Here is a 21,869-nt window from a genome sequence, read left to right on the forward strand (position 1 = left end):
ATCCCAGCACTTGGGAGGCAGAGGCAGGCAGATATCAGTGAGTGCAAGGCCAGCATGATCTGCAGAGTGAGTTCCAGACTCCAAAGCTGCACAGAGAAACCCTGTCTTGTTAAAAACAAAACAAAACAAAACAAAAACAAAACAAAAAAACTTTCAGTTAAAAGCAGGTTAACTCTTAGGAGCAAGATTTGTTCCTTTTTCAACACTCTAACTGAATTCCTATAGTAAGCATCTAAAACAGTCTAGGGTAGAGCAAACATCTTGAGTAATTTATTAATGAGTGCCTTCCGTTTATGTGCATACTACTGGGATGTGCTGAGGGACATCAAGAAGATATATCAGGGACTGGAGGTGTAGTATTCAGCAGTTAAAAGCATGCTATTTCAGAGGATCAGCGTTCAGATCTCATTGCCCTTATCATGTGGCTTTTGAGTACTTGTAACTCCCAACTCCAAAGGATCTGGTGCCTCCTTCTGGCGTCTTTTGGAACCACCAATCAGGCATGCATACAAATAAAATAAGTATTTTTAAAACGTCAAGAGGAAATGCTAGACACAGTCTTGACTCTGCGGAAATTAATAGAACAACTGACAAAATGAACACATTATGTAAAGGATTCTTCATATTTTCATTGATCAAGATTGGCATCAGGAATAAGTTTCAGTCTGAGATGCCTCTGAAGCAAACCCTAAGGAGTTGAGGCATGCATTTGAAGGGAATGTCTAACAAACATTGACAGGAATGTCTAATGAGAGAAAACTGAGGGATGGAAAGGGATGAGATAAAAATCACAGTTAGTGACTAGAAGATAACCTTATGGGCATACACTGGGAAATAGCATAGAATATATTCTTCACACTTACTCTATTTAACAGGTTAGGAAACTAGCTCTTACTGTAGCTGGAACTGAGTTATTGAGGGGGTCACCCATGCACCTTAATTCCGTAGTGCTTCAGCCTAACAGGAGGAATGTGTTTATAGCAGTCCTCTGTGAGTCTGGAAAAAGTCCTCAGGCAGTCTCAGATATCAACAGGAAGTTAGCCTGCACGTGTAATACAGAGGAATTCAAGGCCTGTGGGTGGGAGATGGCAGAACATTGGCCATAGGATTCCTGGTGGAAGTGAGATTTGACTGTGCTCTTTCTCTTCTCTCTTCAGGTATCATCATGTCCTTGTCCCTGTTGTCCATTGTATATGGAGCCTTACGTTGCAACATCTTAGCCATCAAAATCAAGTATGATGAGTACGAGGTCAAAGTCAAACCCCTGGCCTATGTCTGTATCTTCTTTTGGAGAAGCTTTGAGATTGCCACTCGGGTCATTGTCCTGGTCCTCTTTACCTCTGTCCTGAAAATCTGGGTGGTGGCAGTCATACTTGTCAACTTCTTCAGTTTCTTCTTATACCCTTGGATCCTCTTCTGGTGCAGCGGCTCTCCGTTCCCCGAGAACATTGAGAAGGCCCTGAGTAGAGTGGGTACCACCATTGTACTGTGTTTCCTCACTTTACTCTACGCTGGTATCAACATGTTCTGCTGGTCAGCTGTACAGCTCAAGATCGACAGTCCTGACCTCATCAGCAAATCCCAGAATTGGTACCGACTGCTAATTTACTACATGATGAGATTCATTGAGAATTCTGTCCTCCTGCTCCTGTGGTATTTTTTCAAAACTGACATATACATGTATGTTTGTGCACCTCTGTTGATTCTGCAGCTACTCATTGCATACTGCACAGGCGTTCTGTTCATGCTTGTATTCTATCAGTTTTTTCACCCTTGCAAAAAGCTCTTCTCTTCCAGTGTTTCTGAAATCTTTAGGTCATGTCTCAGGTGTGTCTGCTGGTCCTGTATGAGGAGAAAATCCTCTGAATCAGTAGTAAATGTAGACACAGACTTAAAGTCATCCACAGATCAAGATCAAGGTCAAGATGAAGAACGAGATGAAGATCAAGATCAAGATGTAACACCTTCTACCAGTAGACTAAGTCCTGAGACCACTAAGATGTGGAGTGTTGTTGATCTATACTCTGCTTAATGGAACCTGAGCTGTCTTACAAGAAATGGATATTGTGTTCTGGATTAATAACTGTTCTTCATACAAGTAATGAGCCCTGCACAGGGGATAAGGAAGGGAATTAGCTGCCAATTCCTTGTGAGCTACTGCCTTTTATAGAGCTCTTTGATTTGAGGTAGCTATGGAATGCACTGGGGAAGCCTACTACCCCACAGTTTGTTTCACAGTTGACTCTGTTACGTTCTTGCAGGTCTTATTGGCCATTTCATTGACACAGTATACCTGAAGTTTCAGTTGAGCTGATCGTATTCATCGGATATAATAAAGAGAAAAGCTTGTTTTCTACAGTGTTGTCTCAGTAGCCTGATGCTTTACTAATACTGAATATAGCTTTATACAAAAGTCACCGTAATAGTCAGAATAGGTTACAAGGGATTTTTAAACCTCATTCCTATCATAACTTACAGGGAGAGCTGTTTAAGTTTGTTTTATCAGTGTATTCCATTTTCACCTCATTAAGACTTTTTGTACATAACCAGCTGTAGCCACTCTGGCATGCCTAGATTTGGGGACTTTATTCCCTATGATCCATTGGTACAGTTATTTAGGAAAGCTGAGTTTCATTCCACATGTTGAAGAAATTAGGGATCAGGATGGACTGGGACAGTTATTAGAACATCAAAATGATGGAAGTTTCTATAAATAGAACTGTTAACTTCTCCAAATGTCTGAAGATATTCATTGGTTAGAAGGTAGGCTCAGTTCTCCTCATAAGTCAGTCTTGTCCTATAATTCTGGGAAATTTCTAGTAGAATTTGCTAAGATTAATATTTTAAGAAATAATAAAATAATAGTTTTTATTCCTATTGCCCCTTTCCTCATCTGCCAGGAAATTTTTTAACAAGACTTACCTCAGTTCACTTGCTGTTGTTTCTAGAAAGCCCCATAGAAGTCTCTTCCCTAATTCCAGTATATAGGATGTTTTAGTTTTCATGATTTGAAGAGAAAGGAGTGTTTTCCTCACTACCACCCCTAGTTAGACACATTTTCAGTTATAGGAAGGAGTGAGATAAGCGGAAGATCTTCTTCGGGAAATGCATTTTGACTTGACATCATTGTCAGTTAATTTTAATAAGCTCTTCATTTTCTCTTGTGTGTAATTTCTCTTTAATCTGCAGCTATTTGTTTCCATTTAAAGAGTTGGGTGAATATTGTCACTAGCCTGGTGAAAATGCCTGTAAGCAGTGCTGTTATTTGTACCACTAAAATTTAGACAGTGAAATGTCTAGAAAGACATGATTATAAAGTTTACACCAATTTAAAATGAGAGTTGTAGCAAGATTTAAGAATTTTTCAAAGGTACCTTCATTTATGGATTCTGTGGGACAGAGCAGACATGTACTTTTCTGACCACATGTATCTGGCTATCATACTAGTAATAATTTGCTTTTTAACTCTTTTTATCACATTGATGAATAATTTCATAAACATGAAAATTAATTTGGTAAATAAGTTTTACTATACCAGAGGATTCATAAACAGTAAATATTCTTTGACATGTCATTCACACTGTAATATTTATACCATTTTATATGCATATATATCAGTAAGGTCCTAAACTGTAGAACATCCATTTTACTTTCATGAAGTATATTTCCTTGTTTGTAATTCTCATGGCATTTCTAGTTTAAGTCTATGAGAATCCACAGGCAGTATATCCATTTTGACTACTTTTAAGATATAAAAATGAAACTTAAGATTGTCTGTTCTCTGTTGACCCATGTGCCACTTTTCCTGTCTTTAATAGGACTAGATAAAGTTAGCATATGTCATCAAAATGATACTTTATAGAACAGACATTTCTCTGTGCTTTGTACTTTTCATCTTCAGAGGTACAAAACTGTAATACAGGGGCAATCGTCTTTGAAAATATATATATATATTACTCCAGGTAAAGCAAAGCTAAGGTGCACTCTTGTTTTGGTTATCTCGTAATTTAAGGTGTTCAAAATGACAAGAGAGTAGAAGACTGCTCCTAAGCATTTCCAAAATGCTTCTTTGTCAAATCGCTTCGTTATGTTTCCAGATGCCACATGGCTTCCCTCTTTAATGTGAAAGAGCACCTTCCCTGAAGATCCGCAGTGACTGGTGGGAGAGGCACTGCTATCCTTTTCCAATTTTAGGTTATGCCTTGGGACCGAGGCTCGAGTCGGCCACCAGCTTGTCACTTTCTAGGAGGTTCGCAATTAGACAAGGGTAAGGACACTTGTATTTTTCCAGCCTGGTTTGGAAACATGACTTAAAATATTTTTAATTCTTAATTTTAAAATATATTGTAAGCCCCTTTACTTTAGACCGTTGGTAAGCATCTTGAATGACCTCAGAACTAACAGGATAAACTGTCAGACACTGAAGACCCAGCTCAAGCTTTATAAAGAATGATTTTTCTTTTTTGGCAAATTAAATATTATTTCAGTCTCTTGGCACATAGGCATTTTCCTACTACAGTCCCAAGTTTACTTAATTACTCTCTGCCTCAGTTTCCTCTCTCACCAGATTAAGATGATATACTTGTCCAACTTACCTCACTAAACTGTTGGAAAGATTTCATTAAGTAAAAGATACAAAAATATTTTTAAAATATTTTCAAAATACCTTTAAAGAATTATATTATTCAAGTCTATAAACAGGTTATTGTATGTGTTCTGTTTTTTTTATTTACTGTCTGAACTGAAATAAGTAGTTTCATCCACGTCAGTGTTTTGAGTGAACATATAGGTCATTGTTCTTCTATGTAACTGCCCTCTCTTACCATCAGTTGATTACAAAATTTAGTGCTCAGAGTGTGTGAAATGGCTCAATAGGGAAAGGTACTTGCCACTAAACCCAACACCCTGAGTTCCATCCTTGGGAACTACATGGTGGACGGAGAGAAACAATTTTCACAAGTTGTCTGATTTCCACAAGCACACCATGGCATTCACACAGAGGCTCTCTCTCTCCCCCCACCCCTGCCTCTCTGTCACACACACAATTAATATATGCAATGAGTATTTTAAAAATCGCCCAAAGCCCTTAGTACTTGGCAGAAAAAAAAAGATCCAATGGATCTGAGAAACTGCTTTTGGTGGCAAGTAAGTTTATTGTCTTGATATTATATTTCATAAAGAATATAACAGCATCTTTAGATGATTGTACAGTACAACTTTAATGGCTTATTCAAATCATTAATTAAATGTGAATGTAATCTGTTCAATGTTGTAAATGGGAAAATAAGCATTAGCATCGATTGTCTTGACAACACAGCATTTCCTTGAGATCTATCTTACAACATTAATATGGTCGTATGTGCCAGTACACCTCAGCCAATGGATTGAGGATATGAACTTTTGTGGAGTGCTTCTCTGAGTCATTGGCTCAAATATTGTTTATGTTTCCTCATATAATAAAGTAATTTTTTAAAAAATGTCTTGCATTTCATTTCTTGTGTAGTCCTCAACTGACTTAAAATTTAAGGCCCATTTGAACGACAAATTTGAAAATGGTTTGTTATGATTATAAATTTTAATGTAAGATGGAAATTCCTGCCATAGCATGATAAATTTAAGAATGCTAACATTGAGCCTTACAGTACAGCAGCTGTTCATGAAAACACTGTTATTTGTGTATGAATTTGCTCAATTTATTGAATGCATGATGCTGGGTACTGCTACTAAGATTCTGCAAATTGTCTCAGTTGTATATGAGACAAAGACAAATGTGATATATATTTTATATTTTATATGTAAAATAAATATATGGTACTTGTATATCATAAATATATATATACATAAGTTCTAGATAAACATGAGTGTTATGGTGATTCATAAATATGAAATATGAGATTACTTTAGCTTTTTGTGACCATTATATAAATATTATATGTTTATAAAATCAAAGTGAATTGCTTCTGTGTTTGGAAAAAATTACATATTGAAAGGGGTCATTACAGAACATGAGCTAGATATGGGCTGTTTTTAATAATTCCTTTGCTGCTTGAAGGTGTCCTTTCAGTTTGCAAACATATAGCTATAGGATGTTTTCCTTTTAAAAAAATACCTTTATTAAAGTATAATTGCTCCACAAAAACACACATATTGAATTTGTACAGTTTAATGAGTTTAGACATTTGCAAACACTCATGATATTCTCACCACAGGCAAGATACCACACCTCAAAAAGCTTCATTGTGTTGCTTTTTTATTTTTTAAGAAATTATCTTTTCTCATTTTACATACCAATCCCAGTTCCCACTCCCTCCCCTCCTCCCACTCCTTTTACTTTCCCCACCACCCTACCCCCACCCACTCCTCAGAGAGGGTAAGGCTTCCCATGGGAAGTCAACAAACTCTAGCACATTGCTTTGATGAAGGACCAAGGCCCTTCCCACTAGATCTAGGCTGAGCATGGTATCCCTCTGAAGAGAATGGGTTCCAAAAAGCCAGTACAAGCAGTAGGGATAGATCCTGGTCTCACTGCCAGTGGCCCCACAGTCTGCCCCAGCCACCCAACTGTCACCTACATTCAGAGGGCCTAATTTTGACCTATACTGGTTTCCCAACTGTCTGGCTGGAGTTGGTGAGCTCCCATTAGCTCAGGTAAACTGTTTCAGTGGATGTCCCCATCATGGTCTTGACCCTATTGCTCATACTATCAGTGTTTTATTTTTCTTGCTTATTTTTCTTTTTTGGCAGAACACAAAAAACTACCCTCTTAAAGTTCATAATAATCTTTTAAAAATTTTATGCACAATGTTGTATAGCAGATCTCTAGAATTTACACAGTATAAAGTTGAACTATCATACCCAAATAACAACAATGGTTTGTCCCCTAGCTATTGGCAACCACTGTCTGTGTTTGAGTCTGATTATTTTAGATACCTCATGTAAGTACATCCAAAAAGTATTTGTTCTTCTGTCTGGCTTATTTTGATTGATATGATGTCCTACAGATTTATTTGTGTTGATAGAAATGAAAATGCAGTTGTGTTTTAAACATCTTGATTTTATTTATTTGACTATTTGTTTACTATTTCCAGAAAAATCATATGGTAGTTCTTTTTAAATTTTGGGGTCTATGGTGACTGACTGTTCTCCATACCAAGAAGCTGCCATCTTGGGGAATTTAGCTTTGCCCCTTGCAAACAAACAAACATAAAACTTCCTGTTAGGAATTTTTCTAACACGAGATCTCTGCCAACGCAAAAATCCCAATCAAGCCAAATGACAACGAGCTGAATTAAAGAATGTCAAGGTTTAATGGGATTTCTGCACTCTCAGGTGGCAACAAGGGAAACAAGAAAGCAGCAAATGAGACTGGGTGGGAAAGGGGAAGGAGAAGAGGCTGGGGAGGCACAGGGAGACTTTCCGAGGAGCAGTTTAAATTGGGGACGGGGTAAAGAATTGGCAGGTTGCCTTGTCCTTCCTAGGGGGAAGGGTCAAGGTTTGGTAAGCATAGGTGCTGGGCTGTCTTGCCCCTCCTTGAGGGAGGGGTCAAGGTTTAGCAGGTTCAGGGGTGGGGCTGTCTTGCTCCTCGGGGGACTGGCCAAGTCTTGTAAGGCACAGGGGTGGGGCTGTCGTCCCCCTCATTGGGGGAGGGACCAAGTTTTGTCAGGCAAAGGGGCTGGGCTGTCTTGTCCCTCTTTGAGGGAGGGGTCAAGTTTTGTCAGGCACAGGTGCTGGGCTGTCTTGTCCCACTTTGAGAGAGGGGTCAAGGTGTGTCAGGCACAGGGGTGGGGCTGTCTTTTCCCTCTTTGAGGGAGGGGTCAAGGTTTGGCAGGCACAGGTATAGGGCTGTGTTGCTCCTCTTTGAGGGTGTGGCCAAGTTTTGTCAGACACAGGAGTGGGGCTGTCTTGTCCCTCCTCGGGGGAGGAGTCAAGGTTTAGGGGTACAGGTGTGGGCTGTCTTGCCTCTCCTTGAGGGAGGGGTCAAGGTTTAGCAGGTACAGGACCGGGGCTGTCTTGTACCTCCTTAGGGGAGGGGTCAAGTTTATTCAGGCACAGGGGCAGGGCCGTTTTGCCCCTCCTTGGAGAGGGGTCAAGTTTTGGTGGGCTGTCATGCCCCTCCTCAGGGGAAGGGTCAAGGTTTGACCTGCTGTCTTGCCTGTCTTTGGGGGAGGGGTCAAGCTTTGGCAGGCACAGGGGCGGGGCTGTCTTACCCCTCCCCCTGTTAAGGGGTCAAGCTTTGGTGTGCACAGGGACAGGGCCTCCAAAGATTGAGGCCAGAGACTGGGATTTATACTTCTTAGGTAGGCTTGTTTACAGTTTTCACCCCTCCTCCAACCCCAACTGAGTTCTTACTGCTCCCTACAAACTGGCAAGTTTGCTTGTCTCCTGGGGGAGGGTCTAGAGTATATGTGTATATATCTATATCTATACACACACAAATTGTGTATGTGTTTTGGGGCAGACAAAAGCGGGGTTCCATATATGAAGTTAAAGGGTAGCCCTCATCCGTTTTGGGTGCAGCAACCCCTTTCAGTAGCCTCCACCTATGCTTTGTATATGACAACACAAAACAAACTCGGTGGTATTTTTGTAGACATTTTGTTTTCTATTACTTTGTTTTGGTATTTTGTTTTTGTCTTGTTTGTTTTTTTTTTCTTTCTCATGGCTTATTTTTTTTTATATTTAAAAATTTCCATCTCCTTCCCTCCTCCTCCCCCTCCCTCCGCTCCTCCTCCCCCTTCCCGCCCCTCCTTCTCCCCCTTCCCTCCCCTTCCCTCCACCCATACCTCCCCTCCCTCCTGGGGCTCTTGTTTGTTTTTTGCTTGAATATTATAGCTTCCAATTTTCTGTTTTTATAGGTTCTGGTCATGTGTGAGTATTTGTGTGTGTGTGTGTGTGTGTGTGTGTGTTTTCTGGTTTTGTGGGATTTTTTTCTAAAGACAAAAAGAAATGTAGTGGAGTTGGGAGGATGTGGAAATGGAGACGATCTGGTAGGGAGTTGGGGAAAAGGAATCTGATCTGAATATATTGTATGAAAACAGATTTACTTTCAATAAAATGTGCTTTTTTATAAAAAGATGAGCAAAGAGGTGAGAGGAGTAGATATTCCTCTACGGCCACATTTCTCTGTGTCTCTCTTAAAGTTGACTTTTTTTCTAAGTAACGAAAGTTATACAGACTGCTGAATGTGGTGGAACATGTCTTTAATGTCAGACACTTGAGGCAGAGGCAAACTCTGGTCTAAATAACAAGTCCCAGAGTAGCCAGGGATGCATAATGAGACAAAATATTATACATATTTATGGGGAGGTGTGTGATATTTTAATACATGTATCCACTGTGCAATGTTCATATTAGAAATAACCAGGTCCACCTCCTCAAACATTTGTCATTTCCTTCTCGTGAAAGCATTCATAATCGTTTTTTCCTAGCTATTTTGTAATGCACAGTACACTGTCACTATCTGTAGTGACCTGGCAATAGAATACTAGAAAGTCCTTCTCGTATCTAACTATAGCTTAAGGGGGTATATATTTTATGAATGTCTTTGCAACTGAAAAAGCACTCAGACATGCCAATTACATGTGGTAATTAAATGAATGTTCTCAGCAGGTTTTCTTGTTCAGGAAAAAGTACTTCATAGCAGCAAAACTTGGTACATTAAGCACTCACTCAGAAACCTTGAACCCCTTCTTTCACAGTATACTACAAACCCTGGCAGATGAGGTCCCTGTTGTGCAGAGCCATTCTGGAGAACACAGGTGTGTCCAACTTGTTCATCATATGCAGCAACGTTACCCATGCAGGAGACCCAACACTTCGTTAAAACATTATGAGGTGGGTTTTTGCAATCTTTTTAAATTAATTGTATAGCTCTTAAGCATGAAATTCCTAGATGACAGTGCTCTTTTATGTCATATGGTTGGGCACACCTGCTAGGAAAGGCTTTTACATATTACCTCATGGTATTTTTATGCAAGTTATTAGGGTTCAGCAGTGTTGGTTTGAGCAGGGTTTGGAACCAGGACTAGCTTTGAGGCATGTACAACAGCAGCATCTCTACAGCAGATGATGAGAAAACTTTTAGCAGTGACTGTAGTAGGCCAACACCTTGTGCAGGAGAGGAATTTCAGGGTTTGCTGCTCTCCAAAGAAAAGATGTGTGGAGGCAGATTTGAAAATGCTGTGTGTACTTTTCCTCCCTCTCTGCCTCCCACTCTGAATTAATTTTCTCTCTTAATGATGAGTTTCTGATTGAAACCTGATTAGCCTACTTCCTAGAATGCTGGTAATACCATCCTCTTTATATATCTGCATTATGCATACTGGTTTACTTTCATATCAGTTTGCTTCTGATCTTAATTGCCTCAAGTCTACAGCTAATGAGTGAGTTTTAGTAGTGAGTGACAGGACTCAAGAAATAAAATGGGATGTAAAATTTTCTATTTCAGAATGGTTTCAAGACCTCCTCAACTACCACCACGATAGCACGAAGAAGGGCATTCTGTTGTTGCCTTCTCCTACCAAGAGGACTTTCTTAAATGGAGTGGCAGAATTGCCATTCTCTCTAGTAACTAGAAGGATCTAACACACACACATGTACAATTATTTTCAAGCCAATGGGGATGCTGTTGTGACAGTAGTCACTGTAGTCAGAGTAATCAGCATGGCCCTCCCAGCCTACAGCAGAAGCAAGAATTACAAATTGAAAACAGAACCACTACCATGTCAGGTAAATTTAAGAGACACTCACTGTGAGGCTGGAGAGATGGCTCAGTGGTTGGGAGCACTGACTGCTCTTCCCAGGTTCAATTTCAACACTCACATGGCAGCTCACAACTGTCTGTAACTCCAGTTCCAAGGGATCCAACACCTTCACAGATGTACATGCAGGCAAAACACTCTGAAAAGTGCACACACACACACACAAAAATAAGTTATTTTAAAAAAACATTCACTGTGATTGAAACTACAGGACTACTATTCTTTTTTCTTTTTTAAAATTTATTTATTAAAAATTTCCACCTCCTCCCCTCCTCTCATTTCCCTCCCCCTCCCCCTCTCTCACCCTCTCCCTCTCCAGTTTTAAGAGAAGTCAGGGTACCCTGCCCTGTGGGAAGTTCAAGGCCCTTCCCCCTCCATCCAGGTCTAGGAAGGTGCGCATCCAAACAGACTAGGCTCCCAAAAAGCCAGTCCATGCAGTAGAATCAAATCCCAGTGCCATTATCTTTGGCTTCTCGGTCAGCTCTTATTGTCAGCCACATTCAGAGAGTCTGGTTTGATCACATGCTCATTCAGTCCCAGTATTCTATGAGGCAATTTCTCTGTTGGGATAGTTTCGTCTGTCTACTAAAAGCCCCCACTGTGGAAAAACACAGTTTGGTTAAGGAACTATATAGCCATATTTTAGTATCAGCTCACAGGCTCCAAAATAATTCACTACCCATATAGACATCAGTCTCTCCCTTTAGTGTCCCTAAGAACAAGAAAATTATTGCAAGAAAGAAGTAAAATGCTTTATTGTTTCACCTAACTTCCTTGTGGACTTCTAATTAGCTGGTTTGACACATGTGGAAGGATTCTTTCCCAAGCTTTAGAAAGAGTCAAGACGTTCCAGTGTTTAAAAGGATAGACGAAAGACCTGCACTTATATTTCTTAAAAATATTTCCTGTAGGTATTTCATGTATGGATTTCTTCTGTCAATATTTGGATTTACAAGATTAGTGGGAAAATGGGTTCAGCCACTTCTACCAGAGGGAAAATCTTTCACCTGTAAAAGAGCTAATGTCACCTAATCCTGCAGTTGAAATCTGATCTTGACTCTTTATTAAAGTATGGATAGGGTCCTCCAGGAACAGCAGGAGTGATACCATGATCATGAAGATGGTTTCCCCAGGCTTATTCATTGCACTCCAGTTGTGTTGAATGAACTCTGTGATGCCCCCAAATGTGGGAAAGTCAACTGCATAATTTCTGGTAGTGGAGAACTGTTTGTTCTCTCCCCTACTAAATATATTTATAAAGAAAAAAAACAAAGGATCCAGGAAGTATATTAAGGCAGAGTAGTTTTTACATACTAGGGTCAACACTTTTCACCCAGTACTATGGGTTACATTTAAAAAAATTCCTATTTCTTTGCCTGAATTTTGACCTCATTTCCCAGGTTTTAGAACTCCTTGGAATTTCTTTATATCCCATTTTCTACCGTTCACACTGAATTTATTTTCTCCTTTCTCTGGAGAACTAATTCTTAAGGAAAAAGATAAACAAGGATTCTATTAAGCCCCAAAGAACTACTCAGGTATGCAGGGCTGTTTGTACCCTGGCAGAGCTGCCTGGAGTTACAGGATAAAACAAATATTATTAAGGTCCCAATATCAATATTAAGGACCCAATATAAGGTCTCTTCTCCAAAGGGAAATAAATTATATGTTAGAATGTCATGTTCTTAGATAGCACTCATATTAGCATCTAATATTAATGAATGCTATTATGTCTGCACCAATCTGTCATGTATGGCAGCCACATGTGATTGCCAAGCATATGAAATGTGTCTACTTCAAATTGAAATATGTAAGTATAAAACATGAATATTCTAGAATTTTAGTACTAAAACAAAGTAAAAAAATATTAACAATGATTACCTTTACATTGGATGACATGATGAAGTCAAATATTTGACGTTTACTTGTCTAAATAATAGGGATTAATAAAATTAATATGACTTCATTTAACAAAATTAATTTTACCTCTTCCAAATTATTATTTATTATGACTACTTGGGCATTTAGAATTGGCCACTTGGCTTCTTTCTGTGGTCTGCGTTAGAGTACACAGAGCTACTTCAAACATGTGGCCTGGTGAATAATGTCCTGTTTCTATTTTTTTAAAAAAAAATTTATTCTTCCTTCATATATTATATCCTGATGGCAGCCCCCCTCTTCTCCTCCCAAGCCCTCCTCCCCTTTCCCTTAGATCCTCTGTTTACCTTCAGAAAAGAGCAGGCTTTTTTTTTTAATTTGGGGGAGAGAATTTAATGCATGATTACAAGATGTTTTGATCAAATATACCCCCCACTCCCTCCCTTCCAATGCTTCTCTTAACCATCACCACTTCTCCCTCTCCTTGATATAATATTTACCAGCGTGATCTTGTGCATGCAGTCATAGCAACTGTGAGTTTTTATGTAAAACTCTATCATTTTATAATCTTTCTGCTACTACTTTTGCAATGATTCCTGAGTCACTGGAGAAAGGAATATGACAAGATGTCCCATTTAGAGCTGAGTATGCCACAGTCCCTTATTCTCAACACTGATTGACTGTGAATCTCTGTGATGATTGCCATCTACTGGGGGAGAAAATCTCCAAAGACTGTTGAGAGATGTACTAATCTATGGGTATAAGGATGTGTTTAAAGAGCAGTTTGATACCATTTAGCAAAACAATGGTAGTTGGTCCTCCCCTAGCTGCCAATGACCTTTTCTTCAGGCATAGGTTCTTGACTAGATTTACATTACAGGGCATGAGCTCCATCCTGTGGAATAGGTCTTAAATGCAATCAGAAAGTGCTCTTAGTGACCTCTATAACATTTATACCACTGTTACACATGGCCTTTTTAGAGCCATTTCTTGGATATTGTGGATAGTGCTATCGTGAACATGAGAATGCAGAGATCTCTTTGAAATACTTATTTCAGTTCTTTGGTTATATACCCAATAGTGGAATTGCTAGATCATATGGTAGTTTTATTTTTCATTATTTTTTAAATTTGGGAAACTTTTATATTGTTTTCCATAGTGGTTGAGCTAATTTACATTACCAACAATAGTGTATGAGGGTTACCCTTTCTCCATATCCTAGCGAATGCTTAATATCTTTTTAAAAATGCATTAGTCATTCTTATTGAAGTGCAGTAATGATTCATTGTGGTTTTGATATGCATTTTCCTGAATATTAATGATCCTGAGTATTTTCTCATGTATCTGTTGTTCATTTGTATGCCTTTTGAGAATTATCTGTTTTGATCTATGCCCTTTTGACATTGGGTTCTCTAACTGCTGTTGAGTTTTTAGGATCTCATATATTTTGAATATCAAAGTGTTGTCAGATATAGTAGGTCTTATTCTATAGGATGTCTCTGCACTGTATTGAATGTTTCCTTAGTTGTACTAAAGCTTTTACACTTGATGTAATTCTACTTATATACTTCTGCTTTCATTGTATGTATTTTGTAGGGACTCTTGTCCCAAAAATCTTGCCAATTTCAATATTGTGAAGCATTTCCCTTATGCTTTATTCTAGTAGTTTGATAAAGTCAAGTCTTATATTAAGGCCCCAAAAGTCATATGCATGTGGATATACAGTTTTTCTAACTCAGTTTGTTAAAGAGGCTGTTTCTTTTCCACAGTGTATTTTGGCACTTTTGGTCAGAAGTCAACTGGTGATAGATGAATGAGTTAACTTCTAGACTCTCTGTTCTTTCCCAGTGTGCTGTGTGTATGTGTTTATTTCAATAAAATGCTGATTTGACTACTATAGCTTTATAATATCTCTTAAAGTCAGGTAACATAATATCTTTTGCTTTGTTCTTGTTGCTCAGAATGCCTTTGACTATTGAGAGTTCTTATGGTTTCATATAAGTTTTAGAAGAGTGTTTACTACTACTTCTGTGAAGAAAGCCATTGTAATTTTGAGAGAAATTATGTTCAAACTATAAGTGTTTTTGTAAGGGACTTTTAAACAATATTGATTCTTCTAATTCATAAATAAGCTTACTAATCCTTTGGCATTCTCAGGTGCTTCTCGGATAAACCCCAGTACCACATATATTTGCTTAGTATTGTCCCCCAAAGTACCAGGAAGCATTATTTATTCCTCTTTTTTCTTCTCAAACTATATTTTCAAATGGCTTATATTCTATACTACTTACATTTTCTGTCTATTATACTTAGATCTTATATTTTAAATTTTCCTAAATGTATTTTTCATCTTAATAACTTCTATTGTACTTTTAAATTGTTCCTATATTTTTTTGTTTCTTTTTTTTACAATATTGACACATTTCTCTGTTTTCTTCAAGCTTACTGAGTTAGTTTCCTGAAAACAACTGTTTTAATTCTCCGAGACATTTAAGAATCGTTGTGGACTAGCCCCATGATCCTGTGGCCACAAAAGCTATAGACTGTGCCAATCTCTGAGACCACTGCTCAACAACATCAGCACAACGATGGGTTAGGAACAAGAGCTATGCTTCAAAGGGTTGCTAATTACTTAGAGTCATAACTCAGGACTGTTGGAATCAGCCACAAGCGATGGAATGAAAGTCCAATAGACATAGGCTGAATACCTTCCCTTTGTATATAGTGGTATATCATTCGTGTTTTAATAAATAAAGCTTGCCTGCGGATCAGAGGGCAAAGCAGCCACACTAGTCAGATATACAGGCCAGGAAGTGTTGGCACACACCTTTAATCCCAGGACTCTGGAGACAGAGGCAGGGCAGATGGATCTATGTGAGTTCAAGGCCACCCTGGGCTACACAATATTGAATCTGTCTAAAAGAGAAACAGAGCTCCCTCAAAGGTGATCTCAGCATTGGGATCACACGTCTTTAATCCCAGCACTAGGCAGGTGGAGACAGGAGCCATATGACTAGGCAGAGATGTAGTAGGAGGCTTCTTGTTTGTTCCCAGCTGCTTAGCCCCGAAATAATCACACAGAAACTGTATTATTTAAATTACTTTTTGGCCCATTAACTCTAGCTTCTTATTGGCTAACTCTTACATATTAATTTAACCCATTTCTATTAATCTTTTTTATCTCCACACGGCTGTGGCTTAGTGGGTAAAGTTCCCAGCATCTGTCTCTGGCAGGCTACATGACTTCTCTCTGACTATGCCCTTCTTTCTCCAAGCATTCAGTCCAGTTTTCTCTGCCTATCTCTGTTCCCCTATAGTTCTGTTATAGGCCCAAAGCAGTTCCTTTGTTAACCAATGATATTCACAGCATACAGAGGGAAATCCCACATCACAGAGAGAAGAATATAAAGGGGAAGAGACATGAACTCATTGGAGTGCAAGTCTGAGGATTTGTGGAGACAGGATCTTGCCCCCTTCAGTCTGAAGATTTGGTAGAGGTAAACGGTCTCTCTAGTGGTTGGCTGCTTTGCTTTGCTGATCTTCAAATTGAACCCCAATATCTGTCTCTGGATTTTTATTATTTGCCCTACATTAGCACAGGGACTGCATCAGAGTTCTAACCTCAGGCAGAACTGTGAATGGGGGATATAAGACCTGCCCATGTTTGGCTTGAGCAGCTGAGCCAGTTCCAGGGCCAAGATTTGTATGCTTTATTACTCGGTGCTACTCCTCAGTGAGTGGAACCTTGCACTGTGTTGCCTAAACTTGATATATTGTTGCTGAAGGCAGAACCCTGGTCACCTTGGCTTGTACTTTGTATTAAGATGGATTGCAGCTGAATGTCATGAGTTGTGAGGAGCTGCAAAGCCATCTTAGGTGGGAGTGATGCAGGCCAAATCACAAATCTGTCCCACTTGATGCACAAGATAGTTTGGGATTAGTCCTGGGGCAGTTCAAGATTCTTGTATGTGGGTACTATTGTGGCAAACTTGGGGGTGAATGGTCGAGACAGTCCCCTGGCTACAAAAGCTGATGCTAAGCTGGGTCACATCTATATATCAGTCGCAGGGGCTTGGACACATTCTCAGGTGTAGAACATGTTCACAAGCCTACTCTATGGATAGAACTGAAGCAGTTGAAACTCAAGCCTGTCCTACAGGCACATAGATTTCCATCTGATTGTTGGTCTACAAGCTGTCTGAGCTATGGACTACCTACACAACCTTCATTTTTAACTTAAATCTTGGTCTCACGTCGAGTCTGCTATTGGACTCTCAGACAAATCCCTGTCTTAGAATCCCCACTCTGTTCCTCAGTTGGTTGGGTTCTGCTCCCCACTCTACTGCCTGAGGTTGGGAATGGGGCAGTCTCTACTGCCTGCTATACACTGTTACAGTGGTTCAATATTAAACTGCTAACCTAACAACAGGGATCGTGGGACTTTTCCCAGATTTTCACTGTGACATGCCCAATCCTGGATTTCAAGTCTAAGGCCTATACTTAATTTTTTCTTTCCCCCAAGTGGGAAGTGTTTCTCTTTGGGTTTTTCTTAGTGATGGAGGAAATTTGTAAGGGTTTGAATTAAAAATGTTTAACATAGGCCTCCATGTTTAAACACTTAGTCCCTGGTTCATGCTGTTTGAGGAGGTTTAAGTGGTGCACCCATGCATTCTTACCATGATGAACTCATAAGACTCAACCCATAGGCTCAAATAAACTCTTCCTTCTATAAGTTTCTTTGGTCATGACTTTTGATCAAGCAACAGAAAAGTAACGGCTGCAAAGGCAGTGATGGGGAAACATTTTTGCTTCCTGTTTTCTTCTGCAAGTCTTTCAGTTTGTTACACTATAAGCAGATGTGACATTCTCTTTCCTGATTTCCTTAACTATTATGAAATTAGTTTGATGTGTGAATAACTAGCTGTTCTACTTGGTGTGTCTATGGAAAGACTGCCTGAGGATTTACTCGGCTGCCATCTTGCTTGGCCCATTAAAGGACACATAACCTAATTTTTAAAATAGGCTAATAAATTGAACAGGGAATTCACAGAAGAAGAAATACAAATGGCCAATGAATATTTTAAAACTGTTCAACAACCTTAATTATCAGGGAAATGTAAATGAAACTACTTTGAGACTTATCTCACCCCAGTATAAGATCAAGAAAATAGCTGGCAACAACTGCTGGCCAGGATGTTGGTGGGAGGGAAAACTAGGCAAGCTACTGTGGAAGTCAAAGTGGATGTTTCTCAAAAAGCTGTAAATAGATCCACCACGCCATGTAACTGTGCAAGTCCTGGGCATATACCTAAGAGGACTCTATATCCTACTATAGAGATACTTGATCATCCATATTTGTTACTGCTACTGCTTGGCTGTAATGGAAATAGTCTAGATGTCCATTAATTAATAAATGGATAATGAAAATATGGTACCTATGTACAGTGGAATTTTATTAAGCTGTAAAGAAAAATAAAATGATAAAGTTTGAAGGCAATTAGATAGAGCCGAAAAGTATTATCCTGAATGAGGTAACACAGCCCCAGAAAGACCAATACTCCATGTTCTTTTTCATAAAGGAATCCTTGCCTCTAAGTTTGTATCTGTGTATATGACAGTGAGTATGCATAGAGGTCAGGAACACAGAAAGAGCTTCATGAGTGGGGCAAAAAAAGAGTGGTTATAATATACATGTGACAGAAGTGGTAGCAAAAATACTTGGGGTGGAAGAATATAACCAAGGGTGGGCAAAGGAAAATGGGAAGTAGAGAGAGTAGTAGGGGAGAGTCAATCAAAACTAAGTGCTCATGAAAAAGCTATGAGGAAAACTGACACTTCATAAGCTAATTTCAAAACAACGTTAAGGAAAAAAGAAATAACCAGTTACCTTTGGTTAAAAATAGGAGGTCTTTTGGAATGACTTCCCCGCCCTCCTTTCAGTGAGAAGATAACCACCACAAATACAGAAGACAGTGTGACCTCATGGCAGAGAACACTTAAACTTCTTGGGCAGAGAAGTTCAAGTTCTCCCTCCCTCCCTCCCTCCCTCCCTCCCTCCCTCCCTCCCTCCCTCCCTCCCTCCCTCCCTCCCTTTCTCCCTCCCTCCCTCCCTCCCTCCCTCCCTTTCTCCCTCCCTCCATCCCTCCCTCCCTCCCTTTCTCCTCCCTCCCTCCCTCCCTCCCTCCCTTTCTCCTCCCTCCCTCCCTCCCTCCCTCCCTCCCCCTCCCTCCATCTCTGTCTCTCTTCCTCTCCTCCCTGCCTCTCCCCCTTTCCCTCTCTGTTCTCCTTCCCTCCTTCGCTCCAACTCCTGGTGGCAGCTGGTCCTAAAGTCAGCCACTGGTGAGGTCTCACTGTTCTGCTTTCTTAGTCTTCCCTCATTTGCATTGTGTAGATGATGGTGCTAACTATCCCCTCTTCTGGCCCATGGACTCAACTCCTCCCAGCAGAGGGTACCACAGAAGATTTTCAGCCTGCGGCTTTGCATCTGCAGGTATTACTGGGCTTCAGGATCCCATGTGGCCTCACCAAAGGGCTGGTTTACACTCCTTCATGAAAATTTAGGATCTAGAGGGGACACAATGAAAAGTTTCTGCATTCTGACAAGCCTCTCTGCTGACATAATAATCTGAATCAAACCAAATTTTTTAAAAAAGCCCAAGTTTAATGGATACAAATGCTCCTGGCTAGATTCCCAGACCCCAACCCACCCCCAGAGAGGAGAAGGGAAAGGAAGACTAGAAAATCATGTGTTTGTTCTCTGGGGGTCAGTTTAAATACCCTGTAGGAGTGATCTTGAGCATCTCTGAGGAGGGGTCATCATTTGGCTGGCTTTCTTGTGGGAGAGTCTGGACTGAGGCAACTCACAGAAGAGGGGACTTGGTATAGAAATTCCACCTGAACATTCCAGACTCTTTGGATATATGGATGCCAGGGGATGGGGTGAAGCTATAATCCAAACATCCCAGACTCTGGGTATATGAATGCCAGGGGTTGGGGTGATGTTTCTACCCAAACATCCCAGACTCTTTGGCTATAGGGGCACAGGTTCAAGTCTGGCTACTTCCTTCAGGCATGGGACAATGTGGGGGAAGGGAGAGTTGGGAGTTGGTGGGCTTACACTCAGCAGGAGGTGTGACTGGAGAGACATCCGGTTAACTGCCATCCTGGAGACCTCAGGCACCTGTTCTTTGAGGAAGATGAGAAGACAAGTTGCTAAGAGAAAAAAAATAGATTGTTATTGTTGGCCCTATGAACAGGGCTAGCCATAGGAAGGGGGATTAACTGCCAGAAAGAGGGGATAGAGAAGTGCCTTTGTAGTGGCATTTAATTTGCCTTTTAATAAATAAAGCTTGCCTGAAGATCAGAGAGTAAAACAGCCCCACTGGTCAGCCTTACAGACAAAGCAGTGGTAACACACACCTTTTATCCCAGTTGTCACACTAGTTGCCATAGAAACCTGGAAGTGCATGTCTTTAATCCCAATGGTACATACCTTTAATACCAGTACTATAGAGAATTATAAAACGGGAGGAGACAGTTCTCAGTCTGAGTCTTATTCTGTCATCCCTGGAGGCAGGATCACCATTTTCAGACTGAGGTTGAGGTAAGAGCTAGTGGCTTACTGTTTTACTTTTCAGAACCCCAGGATCTGTCCCTGAGTTTTTATATATTGTGCTTCATTCCCTGGTTGTACAGGAGAGGTAAGGGTGAATGAACGAGACATGAAAGTAGATATGTTCTTTAAAACCAGTGGCTCCAGCAGCATGGTCAGGGCAGAACTTTCAGGATCCCAATTCCAAGATAGGCGGGAATCTGGAGGCACCATGGCCCTAAAACCAAGACCAGTGCTATGAGACACTGACCACTGAGGGAAGGGCAGGGGCACAGTACCCAGATACCATGGGCATATGGGAGTTCTGTTCACTTGTCCCCATGTTGGTAGAAGTTTTTAGATGTTTAGGACATAAGGTGTCCGGCAGCCCCAATTTTAAAAGATTTTGTAAAAGCCAGCCCAAGGTCATTTGGGGATCAGGCCTTGAATTGCAGGTGCCCATTTCGCAACAAGAACTGAAGTCCAGCACAATGCGTCCACTGTAGTAGGCTTTGGGTAAAAAAAAAAAAAAATGGAGGGGGGAGGAAATTCCTTTGAAATGGATGTCTTATAAAAAAGGGATCCCAAAGGACAAGGCAGGTCCCTGTCCCAGTAACAGGTTGGGAGCCTGGGCAGCCGTGTCTTTTGCAGAAAACCCTAAAAATCGCAGGAGGCACTGGGACTCTAAGGCAATGACTTGGAAAGGACCACTGACTCAGTGGAAGCCGATCTTAGCCTGGCAGAGAGCAGGTGCGAGTGTAGAAGGGTATTTTCCCACCACATGGCCCCAAGCCAGTGCGAGAAAGAGCCCCTCGGTGGAACCTCCAGATGAAAAGTTTCTGCACCCGGATAAGCCTCTCTGCTGATACAATAATCTGACTCAGACTAAGTCTAAATGAATTAGAAAAAGCCCAGGTTTAATGGATACAAAAGCTCCTGGATGGCTTTCCAGCTCCCAGAGAGGAGACAGGAAAGGAAGACCCAGAAAACCACATGTTTGTTCTGGGGGTGGGGGGAGTTTAAATACCCTGTGGGAATGGTCTTGAACATCTCTGAGGAGGAGTTATTGTTTGGTGGGCTTTCTCAGGGACAAAGTCTGGACTGCGGCAACTCCCAGGGGGAGGAGGCTTGGGGTGGAGCTTCTACATGAACACAGAGAAGCATCCATTAGTGTCACTAACGGAAAGGGACACAAAATTCCCTAGATTAGATACTGTCTTGGTCAATTTAATAGGCCTCATCTCAGACACAGTTCTGGGACGGCCATTAAGGTACAGAGGCCTTTCCATCAGCCTCACTATGCCACTCGCCTTTCATCCCAAATCATTTTTCATATTTATTTAATTAAATGTTTAAAAAGGTAACATCTTTACAATTTTGCACATGTACTACGACCGTATCTGTTCCCCCTCTCCCTCCCCCCCCCCCCCCCCCGCTTCTACTACTGACCACCTTTCCTATTGGTCCCCTTCCGACTTCTGTGGCCTTTTTCCATTGGCGCGTTTAATAGAGTTCCTTGTATCAGCATGCATAGGCATTGTTTAAAGACCATGGATAACTTAGCAGTGACAACCCAGAAGGAAATGGTACCCCTTCTTTAGGCAATCATTAACTTTCAATAACTCCGGCAGGGAAGGGTG

The 21,869-nt window shown here is 40.6% G+C and overlaps 1 protein-coding gene and 1 pseudogene across 1 annotated transcript in view; both read left to right on the top strand.

Annotated features, from left to right (window-relative positions):
• Xk (X-linked Kx blood group) overlaps window positions 1-2,356 on the top strand; it is a 43,377-nt gene extending 41,021 nt beyond the window's left edge. Inside the window, exon 3 of the mRNA XM_038316246.1 lies at window positions 1,158-2,356. Coding sequence (XP_038172174.1) covers window positions 1,158-2,032 — 875 coding nt within the window. The 3' untranslated portion in view covers window positions 2,033-2,356. The remainder of the gene's footprint in view (window positions 1-1,157) is intronic.
• Window positions 2,357-11,851: 9,495 nt separating this feature from the next.
• Window positions 11,852-12,000, top strand: LOC119805662 (annotated as a pseudogene).
• The last annotated feature ends 9,869 nt before the right edge of the window (window positions 12,001-21,869 follow it).

This window comes from Arvicola amphibius, chromosome X, assembly GCF_903992535.2.
Source record: "Arvicola amphibius chromosome X, mArvAmp1.2, whole genome shotgun sequence".
Taxonomy (NCBI): Eukaryota; Metazoa; Chordata; class Mammalia; order Rodentia; family Cricetidae; genus Arvicola; species Arvicola amphibius.